Raw genomic sequence first — 22,932 nt, forward strand, 5'->3', positions numbered from 1 at the left:
AAGAGCTCCAGGGCGGAGCGGATGGCTCTCTATCTCCTCCCCGCCAGAGAGCGCCGGGGAACCGAGTCTGACCATCAGCGCGCCGACCCTCTCCCACAAGCATTCTCTTGTTCCACCCCCGGTCTCCCCGATTGGCGTTTCTCTCAGCCTGCTCTGCAGAGGACTCTGCATACCAGGCTCGCCAATCCAGGTAACCACCCGAGGGCAGACACGCCCCCGCCAGCTGAATCCAGTCCGCGGGGGTGAGGGGCCCAGAATACAGATTCTCCAGCATGGCAATGGTGTAAGGCGCAGTCGGCCCAAAAGTTGTAACTGTATTTTTAAGTTCTCTAATCTGCTTTATCTCAAAAGGCTCCCATACATTGCGTCCCTGGCCCATAGCTACTTGTACAGGAAATATCTCGTAGGGGTCACTATCCATCCCAGGTGGTGGATGTACCTCATGAAACAAGCGTCTCCCCTGCCAAAGCCACCTGTGAAAATACCGATCCGCCGGCGGCGGAGCATAAAACAACGGCCGTGATTGGGCGGAAAATGGGGGCCCGTGCATCACTTCCTGTTCTGGCGAAGAGGAAGGGAGCTCCCGGGCGGCCGCCCCGCGGCGAGGGATCGCCTCCGGAAACGGCCCCCAAGGTGGGGCGGAAGGCTTCGCCTCCCTCTCGCGCCGGGGCGCACTCAGGAGCTCTCTACTCTTCCGCAGACCCGACTCCTTATGGAGCGACTTAGGCTCCTGACAGCTAGTCTCTTTGGCCTCCCTGCCATTCAACTTTCCCTCGTCCTCGGAGTCAGACGACTCCGAGGCTAGAGCCCCGTCCTCCTCCTTAGCATCCTTGTTCCCCTTGACAGACCCCTCTCGGGAGCTCCCTGACTGGGCCTGCTCAGATACCCTGCATACTTTTGTAAGCTCTTGAGAGCTTTCTCCACAACCACCCTCGCTCTTAGTGCCGCTACCTAGCATGTTTCCCATTTTTTAATATGTTACTCACCGCGTGAGGCCCAAAAATCCGCCACTTACGCGTGAGCCTGAGGGGAGTCTAAAAGCCCTGTAGGTGCGCGCCACCCAGAGCCCAGGCTTATCCCCAACTCACCTGTCTCGCAGCTCTGTACTGGAGCGTTGTCCACTTCCACGTCTCGGGGGTGATCAGTCCCCGTACGGGCCACCAAATGTCGATGTCCGCTCCCGGCCGGCAGGAAGGACACACGACATAGTCTGGTAGTGGACAACCTTTTCTTTTTATTTTCCTTTCTCCGTACAGCCTGCCCTGGGTTCTCCCAGCTGAAGCCTCCTTTGGTCCGCTCTCCGCGGCTCCTCTTGTGCTTCAGTCTGCCCCGAAGCCTCTATCGGTCCGCTCTCCGCAGCTCCTTCTGGGCTTCTACTTCCGGGCTTCTACCTGGCTTCTACTTCCTCCCAGGGGTGGCACCAGTATATATACGGGTACAGTGTCCAATCATGTTAAAGTAAGCAAGGCAAGCTGATTGGCTAACATCATCAGTTGCCAGGCAGACTATATTGTTGAGCGGGTTGTTTACGCGGTAAGCAGGAAACTAGCATATTCGATGGGAGGGGTAATCTACCTCAGGCCTCACTCTTTACTACAGGCCTCACGTCCGCCAAGTGAGGCGACCGGGCTCGGGGCTGCGGCTCCCAACATTTTGGGTGCCTGCTGCTGTCTCCCTAGTTGCTCTGCTCTTACTCCTCTGGCTTCCTCAGCCATTCAGCAAGTCAGCAGTTCTGTTCTACTTACCTGCCAGATTCAGCCCACTTTTCTCCATTATCATGGCTGCTAATCCAGGGTCATGCCATTGTCAACCTTTTCTTTATCTTCAAAATGAAGTCTGGGGGCCAGGGATTTAGCTCAGTAGTGTAAGTGCCAGCCTGGCAAGTGGTGAGGTCGTGAGTTCAATCCCTGGTTAAAAAAAAAGTCTGGACTCCATGATGTCACTTACAGGTCCCTAGAGGTTGAATCTCTTCGTACCTTCTTCCACAACACTTGTACAGTCATTTAGTACCGTGTTCTTATGTTTATTTTCCTGCTGATTCTGTCTTCTGTGTGAGGTATTTATGGTTTTTATTCTCTAAATTCTCTCTGAAGAATTATTGGTAGTGTACTAAAAATAAACGTGGCTATTTGTAGAAATCAGTACTGTACTGTGAATTCTGCTGAACTTTTCAGTTTCATGTTTGCTCAATATCATGCAAATTTGTCACTCATAAACCTTTCTAAAAGGTTTTACCCTTCTTAGCCGGGCGGGCGTGGTGGCTTGCGGGTAACCCCAGCACTCAGAAGACTGAGGCAGGGGTCTCAATGCGAGTTCGAGACCAGCCGAGGCTACAAAGTGAGCTTAAGGCCAGCCTGAACTGCATAGCGCGACCCTGTCTCAAAAAGACCAAAAAAAAAGTTTTACCCTTCTTACCATACATGTAGTCGTAACTTCTGAATAACAGTACCTATAAAGAAATGTTGTTTGTAAAGCACAAATTATTGTAAAATGAATCAAATTTTTCTGTGTGTGTTAAAATTTTTGAAGGACAATCTGTGAGAAAGCATGTGTGCCAAGGATAGCCAAAACTATCCTTGAGAATCATTCAAGGCCATCAAAGGTCAGAGAATAAATACACTTACATGCTTTAAGTATAGAGTTTGACTAGGGCATGGGCATGTCCATCACAAAGTTTATATCAGCTGCCAGGCTTCCCCAGGCAAAGTCCCAGCAAGCTGACAGGTTGGAGGTAAACAAGCACATCAGATGTGAGCCCGTCCACACCTCCTTTTGTTCGTCTCTGGATGTTCTTTCTAGAGAAATGAAAGGGCCTAAGTAGTAAGTACACCAGCATGAGCACCTCTCATCACTTCTGCTACCATTCCTGATGAGAGGACTTTACCACCTCTAGTGAATCTGAATGACTGTCATGAGCCAAAGTGCTGAGACTCAGAGGGGAGGAAGTCTTCATCCTGCTGTTACTGTGGAGAGTTTACCTGATGACAAGGATTGGCTGGCCTAACCTAGTGGGTATGGGCAGGTGTTGAGAGAGTTTCCCAGGAAATAGCAAGGTGAGAATGCCAGATCCTAAGGAATGTGAAGGAGTAAGAGGCAAAGCGGGCTTCCAGGTAGGTACCATCGTAGCCCGGGAAGAGTGAAGGACACAGACCCAGAAATCAGCAGTCATAAGATGATATGAAAAGCATCCAGTATAGTTCAGATAACGTGGTATAGGTGGTGACAGGGTACAGATAAAGTTGAGGGTCTAAGCCGGGCACAGGATTGCAGGCCGGGCCCGAGAGAGAACCAGGCAGAGCTCTCTGCCTTGTTACTGCTCCACTGGTTAGTCCTTAGATCTCAGTGCTTGGGACAGAATAAAAAGCCTTTGTAATTGGACAGGTAACCACAGTGCACAAGAAAGTGGGTCAGGAGGCCCAAAGGAGTTGCACCAGACCAGGGGCAGAACAGTCTGAGGTCATGAGTCTGGGAGCCATGGCTCTTGCACCTCTAATAGCTCTCATGATTTTAGAGGTTCACAGATTGATTGGAAGTGCTCTCATACATGATAAATTTCATCTACCCTTTCTGACTTTGACTCTGGAATTGTGTATTTCCATGTCAGACAGCACAGTGTAATAATTTAGAGTTCTCAAACCTGATACTTACTGCCAATCAATAGTCACTTGACTTCCCCAAACCTCAGCTTTTTCATCTCTAAAATGGAGATAATGGTGGGTGGGTGATTAGGTGATATAAGGAAATCATTCTTCTTTAAAATTTTATTAACAATTATGCATATTAATGGGGCTCAGTGTGATGTTTCTATACACACATAGGGCAAAATAAGATTCTTTTTTTTTTTTTTTAAGTGGTACCGGGGATTGAACTCATGACCATGCGCTTGCAAGGCAGGCACTTATGCCGCTGAACTAAATCCCCAGCCCCTGATAAGATTCTTATACTGATAAATATTCAGTTAGTAGTAATTGTGGGTAGTGCCACTGCAAGTGACTGAAGAGTCATTACACTTTTATAACCATGGAGAAAAGTATAAGCCTCATTCAAGTTACCTTGCTAGTTACCATTAGTTTAACAGAGGCAGTTCATATATTTAAAATTCATTTTTCCTTACTATTTTGAAAAGATTTTCTGGAAAAATGGTAAACTGTACCTTTCATAATTCTGTGATGGGAGGTGAAGCATCTTACCACTCGTAGTAGGATCAAGGTTTTCATTATTCTGTGATCCAAGGCAGCATTTCTGGTTCTCATTTTCTCATTTGTGGGGGGAAAAAAGATTGACTTACATAATCTTAGTTCTCTAGAATTCTTGCAACTTTCCAAAAATTTAATTTGAAAACTCTTTCATATGGATAAGTTAATAATTATTGAAACAGTTGTTTTTGAACTTCTTAAGATGTTAAACCTGGATACTGACTGTAAAGGAGAAATACAAATGAACAGTGGAGGCTGAGGAAAAAGAGAAAGCATATTGATTACTGAGAAAATATATTTAAGAAAGCTGTAACTGCTTGGAGAATATTATTTTGCAAAGTAGAAAAATTAAGGTAAAGTAGATACTGTGTTTATGTTTAGCAAATATTACCTAGTTAAGCAGCAGTTTTAAAAATAGCTTAGATTTATTGTTTGATAATTGTACTGTTAACAGCTGTCTTTTTCATCTCGATTGTATAAGGAAAAGACATTCACTACAGATAATATCTAATAAGCAAAAGGATCCTTTAACTTTTTGCTGTGATTATAAAGATTTTTTCATAAATACAAGTATGTATGGATACTTTTTTAAGTTAAACTTTGAAAATGCTTTATTCAGTGACAATTACATTGTTTCCTAATGGTGAAAATTCAAAATTAATTACATTTTGGAACCTCTTTTCAAGTAACTTGAATACAGATGGCAGTTAGTGGCAAATAGGAATTTTACTATTGATCCTTTTACTTTTCTTTTTAATGTAATAATTCTGGTCTCAAGTTGTAGAAAATTATGACTTTCAGACAGATTTGGAATAAGACTGACTGATTTAATCATTGTAATTGCAAGAGGTTGGCATATAGTCAAACGTTCATATTTTTTCATACAAAGAGCTGAAGCTACTTGTAGTTCATTGCTAAACATAGGAACATCAGCAATAATTACTTTATGCCTTAGATTCCTGGTTGTGAAGGACACTTGTCCCTTTTGCTTCCAGCCAGACCCATGACAGCAGTCCTCTAGTTCATATAGTGATCATTTATTCTTATATTTATTTGAAGCACTTACAGAACTGTGTAGTACTATCACATGGTTTCCAGACAAGGCTGGGATAAGGAACAGCAAAAGTCTTTTTGAATCTTGGTTACTTTAGCACTGGTCTCCAACCTGTTGTGACCAATTGTGATAACTGAATATTATTTTGCAAAGTGAAAAGACAGGATAAAGTAAACATGTTTGTGTTTAGCAAATATTACCTATATATAGTAGTTTCATCACCAGTAAATAAGGCAGCTAGACTGTCATCTGCACAATGCAGGTTGAAATCATCCTGCAGTTTTATAAGTAGGTAGTAGAACATTCCCTCCACTGCAAGAAGATTTGCTAGGAGAGTTTTTAATAGTGCCAGAGACACATGAGAACAAAGCCTTGCCTTTTTCGGCTTTGGCCCAAAAGGCAGTTTTGGCATAAAATAGAAAAGGTTATACTCAAGAACTTACTGCTTTTTCTTCTCCCTGTGACTTCCTGGGCTAAGTTTTGGTGATAAATGTATAAAACCATTAGTGTCTGAAATCAGTTTATCTGAATCCAGCAGCTTGCCAAGAAATATACTGAGAATTACATTGTACAGTATAGTGCTGTGTTCTTATTAAAGGGTCCCCCGAAATACTGGATGCCTTCGATTTTCATTATTAAGAACAGATTTGTAGTAAGTTCTCATTTAAGTAGAGAGTATATTTGGCCATATCTTGAGCCAAAATGAAGTCGTTTTTTAAAGGTTCTGTTTCCTATTTTTTCTTCCCCTTTCTCTCTTAAAAACACAGGAAACTGCCGTATGCCATATATGTTTTGTTAAACATATATATATGTTTCGTTAAACACATACATATGTTTTGTTAAACACATATATATGTTAAACATACATATATATGTTTTGTTAAACATATTTTTTTTTGTTTGTTTTTTTTTTTTTTTTTTGGTTAAAGTGCTGCTTTTTCACTCAGTGCTGCCAAGTTGTCCCTCGGTCATGCTGTTGCTCGGTCTTTGGTGAGCTGCTTGTGAATATATGCTGTGGCAAGTTTATTAAGAGTGCCAGGGCACCTACCTTGTCCTGTGTTTTCTCTCTGTGCTAATCAAATGTTCCTGTGTGCTTTACGGTATAGATAACCTGTAATATATTGCACTGCTTGGTTAACTTCTTGACCTCATACTATTGGGTTATTTACAAATGCCCCAGGTAATTCATTTTTGTATTTACATCACATGAGCTAAGTGTTACATGGCCCAGGAAGTTTAAAATCAGTCATAAAAATTAACCCAAAGACGTAGAAAATTTTATGCTGTCAATTCCTGATTTTTTTAATGTTCTACAAATATTGCATTGATTTTTTTAAAAAATGGTAAAGCATTTACATGTTTTGTAAGATGCTTTTGCTGAAGGAATATAACAGAATTGGCTTATTCTTGCCCTATGCTTAGTGAGCCACATACGTCAAATTTTCTCAAATACATACAGTACTCAAAAGCCATTTAAAACACCTTGGAATTTTCATCTTTTCAGCATACCAACTCTGTCTTCTGTAACTATGAAAATGAGTTTAAAAATATGGTTGTTTTAGAATGATGTGTATGACTGTATTCACTGTAGAGACAGACTGACAACCGTCACTAGACTTGTGTCACCTGCAGTCCTCCAGAGCCAGGGAGAGGGTATGGTACTGTCAGCACTCTTTACTTGCTGTGACTCTTTACCTGCTGTGACTCTCACATCTTGCCCTTGGCCCAGTAGCATTTTGGAGTGTCTGTGAAACTCTGGGAAGTAAAATCATTACTGGGTGTCACCTAGGGTCCTCAGTGATTGATAGCAGCATGGGCCAAGGCCAGGTGGGCTCCCAGCACAGATTGTTCAGCTGCCTCCAGTAATTGTTCCTGCTCAGAACAGTAGTGAACTGTTGTCCTTGCTGGAGTGTAAAAGAACCAAAGGAGACTTCTGCTTCTTAAGGAGACCAAAGCAGAGGCAGGATGGGGAGAGCATAAAGGTAGGAGCAGGGATAGCTGCCCTCCATCTCGGAGCAAATGAACTACAAAACCCAAATCGGGCCTCTTTCCAGGAGTTTGGTACAGGAAGATGGACCACAAAAGTAGTAGCCCTGAATTTTTGTTTGTTTGTTTATTTATTTATTTATTTATTTACTTTTTTTTGGTCTTTTGTATGCGGTTCAGCCTGGCCTTGAGCTCACTTTGTAGCCCAGGCTGATCTTAAATTTGTGCTGATTCTCCTGCCTCAGCCTCCCGAGTGCTGGGAGTACAGGCATATGTAACCAAATAGTCCTGAATTTTTTTACTCCTTGATTTGATTTGTAGCTTAATGTGTCCTCATACTCTCACTTTGAAATTCCATGTTAATCAGACCAACTAACAATCCAGCAGTTACCCTGCCATTTCACAGATTAGCAACATGTTAACTTTTGGACTTAATAAATGATTTTCAGAATCACTGCTTTTTCAGAACTTAAAATATTAAAAGACTCAGAATTCTAATTTATTTAAGATACCTATTATTGCTCATGTAGTACTGATATGACAACTAAGAGACATAAACTCTATAATAATCTTTGACTTCTCCTTAAGCTCTTCTTTATGTGACAGTGAGAAGGTATAAGTAATACTTAGGAAACTAAAACTATTCGAATACTAAACTTCAGTTTCTTTTATTGTTTCTGCTAAAACGAAAATCATATTAAATTGAAGTTTAAGACACTAGACCTTCCTTTTTTTTTTTTTTTTTTTTTTTTTTTGTCTTTTTGTGGTTTTTATCGGTACCAGGGATTGAACTCATGACTGCCTGCTTGCAAGGCAGGCGCTTATGCCGCTGAGCTAAACCCCCAGCCCCGACACTAGACCTTCCTTATAAACATATTTGATTTTCTCTTCCCCTGTAGTATCCTTCTTTAACTAATGGAGAAGGTGTTTGTAGTTGAAAGATACTTCACCTCTATAATTATTGTGATAGACTGGTAGCATTGGCTCAAGCTTGTGAGGCCTGACCCCATTAATTCTTTAACAGCTTCTGCAAGACAGCAAGTGAATTTATTTTAACCTTTTTTGAGTTTTGATGATCTCCCTCTATAAAATAGAGCCGATACCTTTCCCACTTCCAAAACTTGAGAACATAAAATGAGATGATGAATATGGAAGTGCTTCCAGAAAGATTAAAAGAAATTACTGGGATTCTTGCTCATACTGACTCTTAAGGAATAGATATGGCATTAAAGAGTTTCAGACAAACCTCTAGGTTTATATAATTGACCAAATATGAGGTTTCCTACTTTTTAGAGTAGGCATAGACTTGAGACTGGTAAGACCTAGTTTGTCCTAGTTCTTCATTATGTTCTTACTGTACTTGTTTTATTTAAAATAACAATGATAGAGAACTCTTTCTGCTTTGAACATTGGATGCACTATAAAGATTGTCTCATTTAAGTCATACACTTCTCTATGAAGTAAGTGCAATTTTTATTCTATTTTACAAATGAGAAGGCAGAGTCAGAGAAGCAGTACTCCAGTACAGCTACAGTTAGTGATTAGCGAAACTACCACATGAACTCCAACCAGTATGTGACACTTAATACTCCAAATCTATCCTCTAAGCCAGTACAATCATTTATTTATTTACTTACTTTTTCTAAAATTAGGAACTAGGTTTGAGTTGCATCAGAACAAAAGTTTCATTGTCTTGTAAATTATTCATGTGCTTGTCTTGGTTGTATCCATTATTTCTCATGTAGCAAATGATGAAGTTAAAATCATATCAGTGATAGCTTTATCTGCTTGGGTCTCTCAAAAATATAAGAAACATCAATAAAATATTTTAACTTTTTTGTTGTTACATGCAGTTCTTATAAAATAAGGCAAGTTGTAAGCACAAATGCATTCAGATTTCATGTATTTACTGTGCCAGGTAAGGGACTAGGTATTGAGCTGCAGATTTGCTTAGATGTCCTCACTGCCCTTTTTTTTTTTTTTTTTTGGTCAGTAAGATGGAAAGTGGCTTGGATATGCCCATGTATTAAAAGTAATAATCATAAACATTTGTGAAGTACTTTTTACACTTTAACAAGAGTTTGCCACACTTCGGCTTGCAGAGGCATTATTGTTTTATGGCCAGTGGGAATCATTCAGAAAGTTAGATGGTGCTATCTTCTCTGTTTGCACCTGTGAGTCCTGCACATGCTGTTGGGGAGCTTTGTTTGATACCTAAGGCGTTTTGAAATAAATTTCTTCACAACTAGCTGTGGCTGGTAGACCTCTGTAGCAGAGAGCTTCTGCAGAGGGAGCTAGTTTTTATTTCCAGTAATTTTTAAATGTAAAGGATATGCATATTCAGGTTATCTGACCACATTTGCAGTCTAGACTGCAGACTTCGGTATTCTCCAGTTTGTGTGTTTTCAAGTACAGGGAAACCCTATTTACATTGTGTAAAGATAGTAATATTTAAGGCCAACATCCATTACAGTGATTTTTTTTTTTCTAAATGGATTTCAGTAGATATTCTCTTAATTGATGTTTGTTTTGCTCTAGGGCAGTAAGTTAACAAATGGCCACCTGTCAAGTGTGAGACTTTTATTTTTTGTTCAGCAAGCATCCTTGATAATTAAAAGAGCTTAGCAACTCTGAGAGAATTCAGTAATCGGCCTTCCCAACAAACAAAGGAGATTATCTTTGAGTTTATAGAAAGGGCACTCAGGTAAAAACTGAGATCTCCTTGAAGGCAAGGTAAATATATTTTGCCTTTGACTTGTTTCTCTGATGTTGTATTACTCTGTTTTCTTCAGTAATAATAGTAATATGCTTGCCATACCACACATCTTATGAATGAGCTGATTACAGAAACTTACTCTGTCACTTCAACTCAATGACAAACTTTATGTGTGTATGCCATTGTACCTGGAATTGAGTTTTCCCTTGGTAAAAGCTGGCGTTGAGGTTACAGTAGGGTTGAAGTCTTGTGATCTTTAACTAATGATTCATTTACAGCCAGTTTCATGAGAAACTCTTGGAAAAAAACTGAGGCATACAGTATGATAGAGGGGACAATATCTTGATGAATGAAACAGTGTAAAGTAAGACATGTTTAATTTTACATCCTATTGCATTAATAGTAATTCAATCTTCTGGATAGAAATTTCATGGAGTCTAATGTATTTCTCTCTAATACCTTTGCTCAGTTGAACTGTGGACTACTCAGAATCCAGCACAAATGCTAAGGATTGAGAAATGAATAAATGGTTCCTGCTGCAATTAGAATTCTTTAATAAGTAAGCCTAGGCTCGTACCCATACCTGTGAAAGGGTAGCAGGGAAGTATTAATTCAGAATCTTTCATGAGGAGTGTTTGTATTCCTTGAAAGAATGTGGAAAGGATTCAACAGAGAGTCCTGAGACATAACCCCATAGGAGACACGGATAAGGCAGGAACAAGGACATTCCTGAGGGCAGGTGGTCCAGAGTAGAGATGCCACTGGATGAGGGTCACAGAGGGCACATACCAGGACCCCCAGCATCCTAATGGGAGTAATGGGAGAGGGAAGAAGGGTGAAAGACAGGTGGGACAGGTCCGACTGCTCTGGAAAAACCTGGAGAGAGAGGAAAAGAAGATGTAGAAGCCAGCTGCTTTGCCAAAACAATGCATTTCGGGATTGGTTTGGTTGATTGTTTCAAGATAGGAAGAGGACAGAATTCTTACAGGCAAGAGATGGAATAAAGAAAAGAAAATTTTATCAGTTGTTAAAGTAGTAGATACGCTTTTCTGAATCACTGAAGTTTCTCTAGGAGTCTTGGAAGGAGGTTGACTGATGGTTAATAGAAAACCAGTCTGTGGTGAAAAGCTTGCCATGGTTATGAAATATGTACATAGGGGTTTTCTCATTGCTCAAATTATTATAGTTCACAATATAACAAAGCATTCATTCATTTGACAAATTTATTAATAATTGGCTATGTTGCAGGCACTGGAAGTACATCAGTGATGAAATGTAAAACACTCTTCTCTTATAGAGATTAAATAGTAGCAAAAAATGGTTGTAAGTGTCTCGGGACTCATTTGCATGGTTTCTGTTCACGTGATTTTCCCGTTTTTGTACACTTACTTTTCTAGAATATGTGACTTCTTTCAAAGGGGCTATCCCCTTTGTTCAGAGAATCGCTTTTTGTCTAGGCCCTTGGGGTACTTCTTAACACTTTTCTGCCCTCTGCCTGGTTATCCCTTTTAATTATCCCATAAAGATATTGTCCCTTGTTTGCATTCTGACCTGATCAGTGTGTGAACCAGACTGGTCACATGCTTCAATGCTGAAGTATACATTCAGGGGTGGACAGTTATTCAAGAGTGTCTTGTTGAGAATAATAAAGTATCAGAGGTTTAAAATAAGTACTTTTTTTGGTGGATATGGTGGCACACAACTATAATTCCAGTACATGAGATTGCTGTAAGTTTGAGGCCAGCTGGAATACCGTGCAAGACCCTGACTCAAATAAATAAATAAAATTACTAGTTAGAAAATAATTTATTTTGAATATCCCCCATAGATATTATATTATTCTGCTTACTGAGAAACTTTTTTGGTTGACAGGGGTGGGGACATGGCTAATACTTCAGCGCTGTGCAGTTTATCTTTTATAATGCTTACTTGGAGAAATGAACAAAATTGATTCAGGTCTCAAGGTTTACCTTAATCCATTTGAACTTTATACTTCAGTTACATTTGTATCTTTTAACTGCAGAACCTTCACTTTGCATCCCTCTTGGAAGTCTTGGAATAAAACAGACTAGAGATAGCAGCTTTATTTTTCATTCTTAGCCTGTGGTATCAGTATGTCCTGCCAGTCTATACCACTACCAAGGTAGCAGAATCCATTTTTGAAGAACGTGGAATCCACCTTCTGACACTGCGCTTGCATAGGTACACCAATTCAGCGACTGTGGAGCTAGCGTCCTTTCTCCTCCTAGTGCTTCTCTAGGAAGCTGCAGTCTCATGGCTCCTACTTCTCCCCTTCCAGGGACAAAATCAGTAGGGGTTTTATTCAAGCTTTGTATTCGCACTCACCACAGGAAAATCAACAGTCATTAACAAAATTACAGACATGGGTGGGTAAGTTTCAAAGCTGTGGGAAAGTTTTTTCACTGTTCTTAGTTTCTTTTCTGACCTTGTGTAAGTATTTGCCTGATAATGGAGCCCTTCATTTTCCCCAAGATTGGGTTCCACCTGTCTCTTCTGGGGTCCCCCCCCCTCAGCAGATACTAACAGCAATACATGACTTACCTGGTGGCCCCGGTAAATTTACGTCTCAGAGACCATTCTAATTTGGAAACTCCTCTTGGAAAGGGATTTCTTCCTCACAGCCCGCTATCAAGAGTCAGTACTGCTAAAGTGAGGAGTTTGAAAAACCTTGTTCTCAGGTAAAACAGCCTAAGGGGGAAGGTCGTTCCACACTAGATTCATCACCTGTTCATTGGCCAAGTATGTAAAGTGGAGACCCCATTTCCATCCTCAGGATCTATCCCGCTGTCACATGCTGGAGACTGTTGAGTAACAAGTCATTTTAACAGGGTGTTTTTTGGTGAGTGAAGACTCACACTGTTACAGGCACTGTGGCCAGCAGGTAACAGGTGGGGCAGTTTCTCCAACAGAGTGACTTGAAAGTTTAGCAGTGAGGTGGAACCTGAACCTGTAGGCTGTTAAGACCAAGGGATGACCTTAGGAAAACTAGGCGAATTGAAGAGGTTTTTTGTTTTGGGGTGTTCTTGTTTTATTTTTCAGACAGTTTCACTGTGCAGTTCAGGCTTGCCTTGAACTTATTATGTACCCAGGACTGTCCTTGAACTTGCAGCATCCTCCTACTTCAACCTCCCAAGTGCCAGGATTATGGGCATGTATGAGCATGCCTGGCTGAGTTTTTTTGTTTGTTTGGGTGTTTGTTGTTTCTTCTACATGCTAAGTAAATTTTACTAATATTAGCTTTATTTTTATGTTTTTTTAAAAAGTGTAATTCATTGTCAGACCCAGTGATTGTGAATCTAGCCAAAGTTGTCCTTAGTGAAAGAAATATTCATGTGAATGCTTAAAAGAGTTGTTCTCATGTTTTACATGGGAAAAATACATTTTCTATATTACAAGTCTAGTTCTTTGTTCCATTTCTGTTTGGCTTTTTTTTTTAATATCTGAAATCATTAAAATTAGAAAATGGTCTGTAAGGTGTAGCAGCACATGTTTAATCCCAGCTATTTGGGAGACTGAAGCTGGAGGCTCACAACACAAAGCCTAACAGGGCACCTTAGCTAGGTCCTCTCCAAAAAACAAAAAGGTTATCATGAAAATCGTTTGACCCACATAGCTGGCCAAATCATAAGTGGTGAAACCAAATAGACATTTATGAACAACTCCTACATCTTATTGAATTGAGGAAGATGTTAGGAAGCCAGTGATTCAAACTGTATTTAGGACAGGATAGCGTAATTAAAGGGCCCCTTTTTAAAGTGATTAGTGCAGAGGCACCTTTACTATTAATAGTTGCCTGCGTGACATTTTAAAGGAAAGAGTGCCACCTACTGAGTAATGATTTTTCCCTCCTCTTTGATTTTAAAATCTTATGTTTCACTTAGCATTTTAATTTCTCCAAATGTGTATGCACCATGGTTAACTCCAGTTGATGGCTTGTGCCAGACAGTGAGCCACCTTGCAGTGAGTTAACATGGCTGACGAGGATTCTCAGGGTGGGTATTTTGTTTTAGGATCCTGAAATGATTAAAAAAAAAAAAACTATATCATATAAGCTGTTAGAATTCATTCCACATGCTTATATTTTCAAGTCAAATACTGAAGTTTGTACTCTATATAGCAAATACCAGCAACCAAAGATTTGTCACTTTTTAAAAAAATATGTAATTTGCAGTGCTATTTATATATTACTTCAATAATGAGAATTGTCTGAATAATAAATGTTCTCTGAAAGCATTTTAATTTTCAATAATACAAAAGCAGAACTATTTCATTAGTAATTGTGTTTTCAGATTAGCATTCCAAAGATGGTATGACTCTATGACTCTTGTTAACATTATGTTCCAGCTTTTCTCCTCAAAAAAAAGAAGGTAAAAACAAACAACATTTCTGTGACTTTACACGGTAAGCATATCTGATGCCGCTATTGCAGATCTAAGTAGGCCATGCGGCTGCTGTGTGTGCTGGCCCAAAGAGTCAGAGTTGGGTTTGAGACATCAGCAGAGCCAAGACAAGTGGGGGCCCAGGGCAGCTATGCTTTCCTTCTCATCGGAGGCCACTGTTTTACATCATCTGACTCACAGAGCTTAATATGAAAAATGACTGTGTGTCTTAAGAGAAATTTGTGGCATATTGATTAAATAAAAAGAACAGAAGAGCTGGGTGTGGTGACACATACCTATAATCCCAGCACTCCGGAGGCTGAGGCAAGAGGCCAGCCTGGGCTGCATAATGAGACTGTGTCTAAAAAAGACCCCCCTCAAAAAAAACCATATATGTATGTGTGTGGGAATGTTAATGTATTGTACAATAACCTTAAAACTTACGCATTGTGCTGTCTACTTTCTTGAAGTTCCTTTTAACAGTTGTTTTGATCTTTGAGATAGCTTCAGTTGTCTCTTACACAAATATTTCTCCTAGTACTAATTAAATTGAATTATTTTTATAATAGTGAATATTGGTACTAGATCTGAAAGCAGTATTTCCTAATTTGAGTTACACCAAGGGTCTATAAAGCCACGTGGCTAGCATGTAGATGGTGATGACAGTGCTAATAAAACATTTGAAAACATGAGGAACAACTGGATTATAGAAGTGGCAAGAAATATTTTATGCAATAAAATGTTGGAAGGTACTCTAGATTTAATTAAAGAGAGTCTGTAGTTCCTCTTAAGTTTTGTAGTTTCTGATGCTCTGTCTCCCTCGCAGAAATGTAGTATCTGGTGGTGGTAATGTATGAGTGACGCTGGACGGTCCCTGTTCCCTCTCTCAGTGCCCCCAGAAGCAGCTTTGTACAAGTCTCACATCCCACATGAATGTAATCAAAAATACTGTTACCTACTGAAATCAGAAAAAGAAATAGTTGTGTTTGACTAATCATCTGTATTTCAAATAAAAATATTGTTAAATTATACCTCAGCATAATGGAGTATAAGGAGGTCAGATTTTGAAACCAGAGACCTGGTTATGAACCCAGAATTCCTTCTCATTGTAGGTAGTCAATAATGCTACTTAATCTTTCGGCAAGAGTTTGTCATCACAGTGAGGATGCTGATTCTAACCCTGTGGTCTTGATGAGACTGAGAGCCAATGTATTGGCAGCACCTAGAGTAGTACTTGTAACAGGAGGTACTCCATAAAGGGTAGCTTTAACAATAGTAATAGTAGTTGTAATTTTATTCATAATGTGCTTACGATGTACTTGACACTGTTTTAAGTGCTTTATCTCAGTTCACTTACTTTAAAACCAAAGTAAAAACTATGTGCAGAGAGCTTAGAGAACAGGACATGGCAATGGTTAATGAATCATAAATATTAGCTATTATTTTTATACCATTTTACCAAAAAGATAAATTAATGGGTGGAAGTATGTACCTCCAGGTACATATAAATACTATTCTTAGTAGCCGCTTTAAGGGCAGGTGCTTTTATCCCAAGTTTATGATGAGGAAATGGAGGCACAAAGAAGTTAAATAACTTAGACATAAATCACATAGCTAGTAAGTATCAGACCTTAGATTAGAATCCAGGCAGTCTAGCTCTGGAACTCATGTCCCAGGTCACTGAGCCACACTTCTTGAATATGTACGTGCTGTGACCTTATATACCTCATGCTAGGAACATGTCCTTGCAATTGTATGATCTCTGTTGACTAAGAAACCCTTTGGTTTTGTTATAATAACAGCTTTTCTTAAAGTATTGGAAGGAAATGTACAATGAGATCAAATTCCCCTTGCATAAATTTTTTTGTATCCTACCTTGTTAAAATGGAATGACTTTGATAGAAACTATCTGATTTTACCGAGTTGTGTAGCTGTTGCACCATCATTACATCCAGCAGTTCTTCCCAGTTATTGTGGGTAGTTAGTAATGCTTCTTAACCATTAGTTAAACTTTTCTGCAAGAGTTAGTCGTGGCAATGAAGATGTTGGTCTCCTGTCCCCATATTTCCTAAATTCACTGGGGTGTGTCTTTCATGTGCTAGTGAACAGTTGTGGTCAGTTACCTAGAAGGCGTTCTCTTAACTTCGTTAGTCTTGCCATCTCTGCCAAGTGATGATGCTGATTCTTCTCTGACCTGTTTGTCACCAACAGCGCTAAAGACACACGAGTGACCTGCTGAGCATCTTTTTTGTCCCAGGGTCTTCTGTAATGAAATGAGAGCCATTCTTTAGGCCCATTTGTAAATTTCATATTCTGGGACTTAATTTTAGTCATACAGAGATTTTCAGAGAAAACAGTCGTAACGTTTTTTTTACTCTTTGTCTTTACTCCAGACTTAAGTCCTTAGCAGAGTACAGAGTGTAGAGTACGAGTAGACTGGAACAGGGATAAATCTTTGTGACAGATTCATGCTTCTGCAAGTGTTTGGTATCTACCAGTCTCCAGTATCTGATGTCCTTTCCCATAGAGTGGGTTCATACCAGGAAGCTTTACACATCTTGTTGGATGGCTATCAATTAATCTTCTCTCCCCATGTTTTGAATTTTTGGAGACTTGGTTGCAATGAAGACATGCTACATTTTAAGATAACTTAAGTCTTATATTAAGACATTTGGCATTAGCGTCTCAGGATCTTTCTTAGAAATACTGTCTTAACCAGAGTGAGAGGTCTGTAGAGATCTAGTGCATTGTATTGCAAGGAGTGCTGCTAAAAAAAAACAAAACTCCACACTGGGTAAGTGTAAGGGATGCTGTGTGCCATCTTTTTCCCACGGAGCCTCAAATGCACATAGGTCTTCATCAGAGGCTCTGAGATGTCCTACAATAAACCTACCTAAATTCATTTCAGCTAGTGTTTCCTACCTGCAGAATCATAAAATGTTCAGTGTTATGAAATACTATTCTTTGCCAAAGTTATGTCTTCTATTTAAAGTATCTTCTTTCAACATTCACAATTCCATACCTGCCAATCCTGTTTTTTTCACTTATTTGGGTATCATCTCTGGGTTTTTCCAGCCCTTCCACAGATAAAATTCATGACGAAGTGATCCTATTACAACTATTTTATGGCACTTTAAACAGCATTGTAGCAGTATTTTTCTTCCTTCTGTTAATATCTGGAGGGATAGGCACCCAATCTTACTTGTCTTTTGTTTCATTTTTATTCTCTCATCTGGCTCAGTGCTTACACATGGTAGTTGTGCCCACATTCATTAAATGGGTTTGGCAGCATTAAAAACATAGAGAAGAAAAGCTGCATTTGTCAGGAAGTCAACCTTCATTCTGAGCATCCCAGTTAATGTGCCTGACCACCACCCAGAAGGAAGTGGCATAGTATTAGCTGTCCCACAGGACTTTGAACAAAGTCATTCTGCTAGCAGAGGCTGGAGAGAGCTTGGTATTCAAATGTACAGTATCCCCCTCTCCTCCATTAATTTCGGAACATTATAACCAAATGGGGGTGTTGTTAACTAAGAAGGTACTTGTTCAGTGCTTTTAACTTTGAGCCACTTTTCTTAAAATATGGAATGAGGGAATGTGCAATAGTAGACTACTTTCTCCATTACTATCCCTGTTTGTTTGACCATTTGGAAGAATATTCAAAGTGAATTCCACATTTCTTCAAAGATAATAGAGTAAAAATATACTCACACACCCATTTTGAGGAGATCCCAAAGAAAAACATTTACCAGAGCCTCCGCATAGCACTGACTTGAGAGCCTTTTGATGCAAACTAAAACAATGAAGGAGCAACTGTCTTTTCTGCCAAATACACATGCACTTTGCCACGTATTTTGTGCTAGTGCTTCCGGAGAGAGGGCAGGACATGGCACTTGGCTAGACTCAGGACTGCCCCACAGGAGTGGTGCAGGAAGTTCCAGTCTGCTTCTCCAGTGTTTGATCCCATTAGGTGTTTGCATCATTGTAGTGTAGACATTCCCAATCCTTTATTTTTCAAATAGCACAAAAGGGGAATTCTTGAAAGGAAATACACATTTAGCCAGATATTGTAAAAATAAATAAATAAGCATCCTTTTCCTTGCTTACTGATCTTTGTTCAACAATTAAGGAAGAGGATGCTCACAACATCCCATTTTTTTTTCTCCTAAGGTTTCTAAAGGTTCTTCATCAAATATCAAGGACACAGCAAAGAAAGAAATAAACAGTGAAATTTTTAGCAGTGAATATCAAAAGAATGCAAGCTTTGTGGATTTTTGTTAAAAAGAAGTAGAAAATGGGACCATATTGAGCTTAAACTCCTGAAAATGTCCATACAAGACTCTTAAGGAAAATTTTTATATTAAACCCAATAGGTTTTCCAGCTTCCCAAGTGAGAGGATAGAAGAATGGTAGTATTTCTGATTACTGTTGCAGAGGTGTTCGCTGTGGTTGGTGGGAAAATATTTTTTAAAAATATTTAATTTTAATAGTAAATATTGTGGAGATAGCCAGTAACTTTAGAGTTCATCTGTTTTGTCCATCATTGATAGCAAACCTGAATTGTATTTCTGACACAAGGTTTTCATGTGTTTCATAAGATGCCTTACAAAATCATCACTCACATTTCTATCTAATTCTGACTTTTTTTCCAGTTTCACTTGTCTCCATGTAATATACATGAAATTTTAGTCCACAGTTTCTAACAAGTCAGTGGATTTCACTGAACTTGAGTTGTTCGTCACTGTAGAACTGCCAGCATGTTGGTTTCACTTTAGTCTAGTTTATTTTGTTTTATCCATGCGTGCAAGGAGTTGTTAACCTCAAGAAGTGTCTACCTTCATCTCATGCTTTTTCTTCTCAATTGGTTTTAAAGGAATAACCTTTTCTCAAATTGCTATTCTTTGTAGGATTTTCATTTCCTTACTTAACCTAATTTGATTTTCTTAATATCCCTTAGTTTTCTTTAAATTCTTACCAGTTTTAAGTCATTACACATTCTTATCTCTCTGCCTCACTAGACCTGTAATTGTATCTACCTAACTATACCCATAATACCTATTTCTGATGTAAATTCTAGTTGTCTGAATTGCCTTTCCCTCCTGGCACATTGTAATTTCTGCTGCAGTTTAGTATTTTTCTCCCTGTCAATATACATGGTTGTTTTCATGACTTGACAAAGTGTACTTATTTAGTTTTATTCTTACATAAATTTGTTGACTTTTTATATTCACCTACTGACACATTTAGAAGGACGAATCATTCTTTTTCCAGATTTAGTTAAACATTTCAGTTCCATTATTGAGTTATGTCATCAGTTTTGCACATTAGAGAAATTTGATGTGATAACATTAATAACTTGAATGTGGTGACTTTTTAGAATCTTCAGCAACATTTCTGAGAGATGAGTGTACCTAGGAATAGCTTAGCCAAGTTTTTGTATGACAAGTTTATTTTCTTTTTGGGACTAGGCAACTATAAGAGATGGTCTAGAAAATCTTTCTGCATTGTTTGATTTTCTTGGTTTATTTGTATTTTAACCATAGCCCTTTTAGTTTAGTGATATTTACTTACCTATGAGTATATCTGATTGAAAGTGTAGCCTTGATGTTTTATCTTAAACGTGTTAATAACTTCTAATCCTAATTACACACATCCAAAGTATTTGTATGTACATGGATTTTAGAAGATTTACTTTTTGTTTCAAGACAATTTTAACAAATTCCTTTGAATATTCCTATAAATATTTGTCATCAAAAAAGATACCTTTTAATTTTAAAATACTCTTGAGTAGCATTCAGTAAAACTCAATTCATTAAAGAAAAACTGAAACATTTTTCTTCACTTAATAATATATTCCTCTTAATAGTACCCTAGTCTGCAATTAGCAACTTTTATGTGTACATTATTTTGTAGATTTAATGGTGTTTAAAATTTGTAGCACATAATGAGTTACTAGTAATATATAATTTATTTAGTAGTCTCTTAGAGTATATTTAGTAGTCTATACAATGTCATTTGCTCTAAATATATTTCTACATTTATAACATAGAACACACACAGAGTATGAGAGAACTAAATAGTTCAATATGAATGACTTTCTTTTTAGTCACTTTTCTTCTCTAGAAAAAAACTAGATTAGATCATAGGTAATTGCAAAAAAAAATCTGTGTAAAGTAGAATACTGTCTAGTACTTCTGTCACTTATAAAATTCTGTTACTATATTGTTACATGATTGTTAAACAAATCTTATGCAGATTATTAATTTGGAAGGAAACCTTCTAGTTCTTCGAAATTATTTGTTTGTCCCCAAAGGTACTAATTTAATGGTGGAGTTACGAGTGGTTAAGAGCAATGTATGTCCATTCTGTGTGTTACCATTTTCTGGTCTAGATTACCTAGTGAATAGGCATTTGCAGTGCGATTGTCCTATTTTGGCTTAATTTTGTACTTTTTGTTTTGGTACCTTGATACACTAAAAAAAAGAAAGAAAGAAAGAAGGAAGGAAGGAAGGAAGGAAAGAAAAGAAAAAGAAAGAAAGAAAGAAAGAAAGAAAGAAAGAAAGAAAGAAGAAAAGAAGAAAGGCAGGGTGGATCAGGAGATAATGGCCCACCGAGATGCTCTGTATAGGAAATAGAATTAACCTGAAAAGGAGTTTATGGATTGAAAATCAAATATGAGAAAAACAATGCTCTGTGTGACAGGGAACCAGAGAGAAATAGGGGCAACTCGACCAGCACCTGCAGATAGGTTGAAAAGACAGAATACTTAAGTACAATAGAGAACTACTTTGCTATAATAAAGGAAAACCTTGAGGCTTTTGTAGGTAAAGGAATACAACTTGAGATCAAGTCCAGGAGTGAGAAGGTTTGGAACCACTTAGGTAAATAGCAGGTTGCCCCCCAGTCTAAAAACTGAGGGAGTTGGTGGGACCCAAGATGCGCAGTGCACCCTGTGGGAGTGAAAGGGGAGGAATAGTCTAAAAAAAGAAGGCAGAGGATATTGTTAATAGTGTATCAGGACTTAAAACCCACATTACTCAGACTGCTCTGTTAAGATGGATTATATTCTGTTCCAGTTTATCTATTGTACCAGATTTGAGGGCACAGACATAGCAGGATATATTTCAGTAATCATCCATAATTTCCTATTAACTTAATCTGAAGCCCTGTGTAACTTACACTGTTTTATCATGACCTTAGTTGAATCTGATTTGTTAGATTGCTGTTTTGTATTGACAGATTTTATTCAAATCTGTTATGATTGATAGTATCAAGTTTGAAAGTATAGGCAACTACACTGAAAATGCCAAGATTCACTAGGATACCAGCTCTGGTTTGATTATTACCTGCTTTTGAAGTTTTATACTGTCAGCAATGTTTTGTTTTTATTAATATTGTTATATACTATTATATTCAATTATACTATGCCTGTTGATATTGCCAATTCTATTGAAGATAACAAGCGGCAACATAGTAACCATTGTAGAACACCTTATACTGTGGTTTTATATGACTTTTTCATTTCATGTTTAGGAATTTGTTTTGTTTTGTCTTGCTTTGTTTTGTTTCTCCCTCTAATACAGAAAGGATAGAAATACATGTTGAGACTCATGCATGTGTAGAACCTATAAGTAGTTTATGAGAATTGATCAGATAATACATGATGAAATGAACAACTGCTTTAAAGAAAAGAGACACTACAGTACCCAGTGCTGATTCTGTAGCATCATGATGTGAAATCCAGCAATACTATTATTCTTTGTTCAAAGTGATATTTAGCCTGTTTGGTTTTGTTTAATTTCAACATACATGAAGCTATAGATAGCTATTTTGAAGAGAATGAGAGACACTGTGACAGCCATTGTTGACTTCCCTGTTGTCTGATCTTGAACACTTAAAATGGCTTCCTCATCTTGTTCAGATCAGTTCTGTACTATCTTGTTTCATGTGAATTCACTGTATGTGAAGATACGGACAACTATTTGGAAGAAAAGAGACAATACGATAGATAGTGAAGATCTCTGATTGTCTTGCTTTGAAATTTATGTATCTTACATTGCTTTTTTATGTTCTGTTTTGTTGTGTTTAATTTTACCCTCTTTAAAATTAAAAAAAATCTAATAAAAATATAGAAATAGTGCCCCCTTTCTGATACTGCATCAACATGTTATAAAACTGATTATAGTATACCATGGCCAAATCCATAAAAAGAAATCCACGTTTCTTTGTTGTGCTAAAGAGATAATGTTTACTCCATATAAGGATAAAAGTACACCTTTTTTTCTTTGTAAACAAGTAGAAATTGTGGCATCTTTAGTTTTCAGGGTCAAGCATTATGGAGTGACTTGGAAGAAAGTCTTTTGGGAACTAACTTTCTTAATGTGAGCCATTTTTATATATTATTATTTCTTATGTAAACGTAGATATGTTGTTAGTGTTACATTATATAAAAATGAAAGGATTACCCTTAATCTCTCTTGCTCAATGATAGTATTACTCTGTGAAGAAATAATCTTACTGGAATACAGTTTGGGAGCCAGAACAACTTAAGATTCTGTCTCAAAATTTTTAAAAAAAGTG

At 38.3% G+C, this 22,932-nt stretch overlaps 1 protein-coding gene across 6 annotated transcripts in view; it reads left to right on the top strand.

The window, feature by feature from the left end:
• Nucleotides 1-22,932, top strand: part of Map3k1 (mitogen-activated protein kinase kinase kinase 1) — a 68,160-nt gene that overhangs the window by 12,653 nt on the left and 32,575 nt on the right. The window contains exon 1 of one of the 6 annotated variants that reach the window (XM_063258185.1): nt 1,648-22,733. The exons of the other annotated variants lie outside the window; for them this stretch is intronic. Coding sequence (XP_063114255.1) covers nt 22,597-22,733 — 137 coding nt within the window. The 5' untranslated portion in view covers nt 1,648-22,596. Of the gene's footprint in view, nt 1-1,647; nt 22,734-22,932 lie in introns of those variants that run through there. 6 annotated transcript variants of the gene reach the window in all.

The sequence above is a fragment of the Cavia porcellus genome, unplaced genomic scaffold (genome assembly GCF_034190915.1).
Source record: "Cavia porcellus strain 051 isolate PalLab524CR breed Dunkin Hartley unplaced genomic scaffold, mCavPor4.1 scaffold_11, whole genome shotgun sequence".
NCBI lineage: Eukaryota > Metazoa > Chordata > Mammalia > Rodentia > Caviidae > Cavia > Cavia porcellus.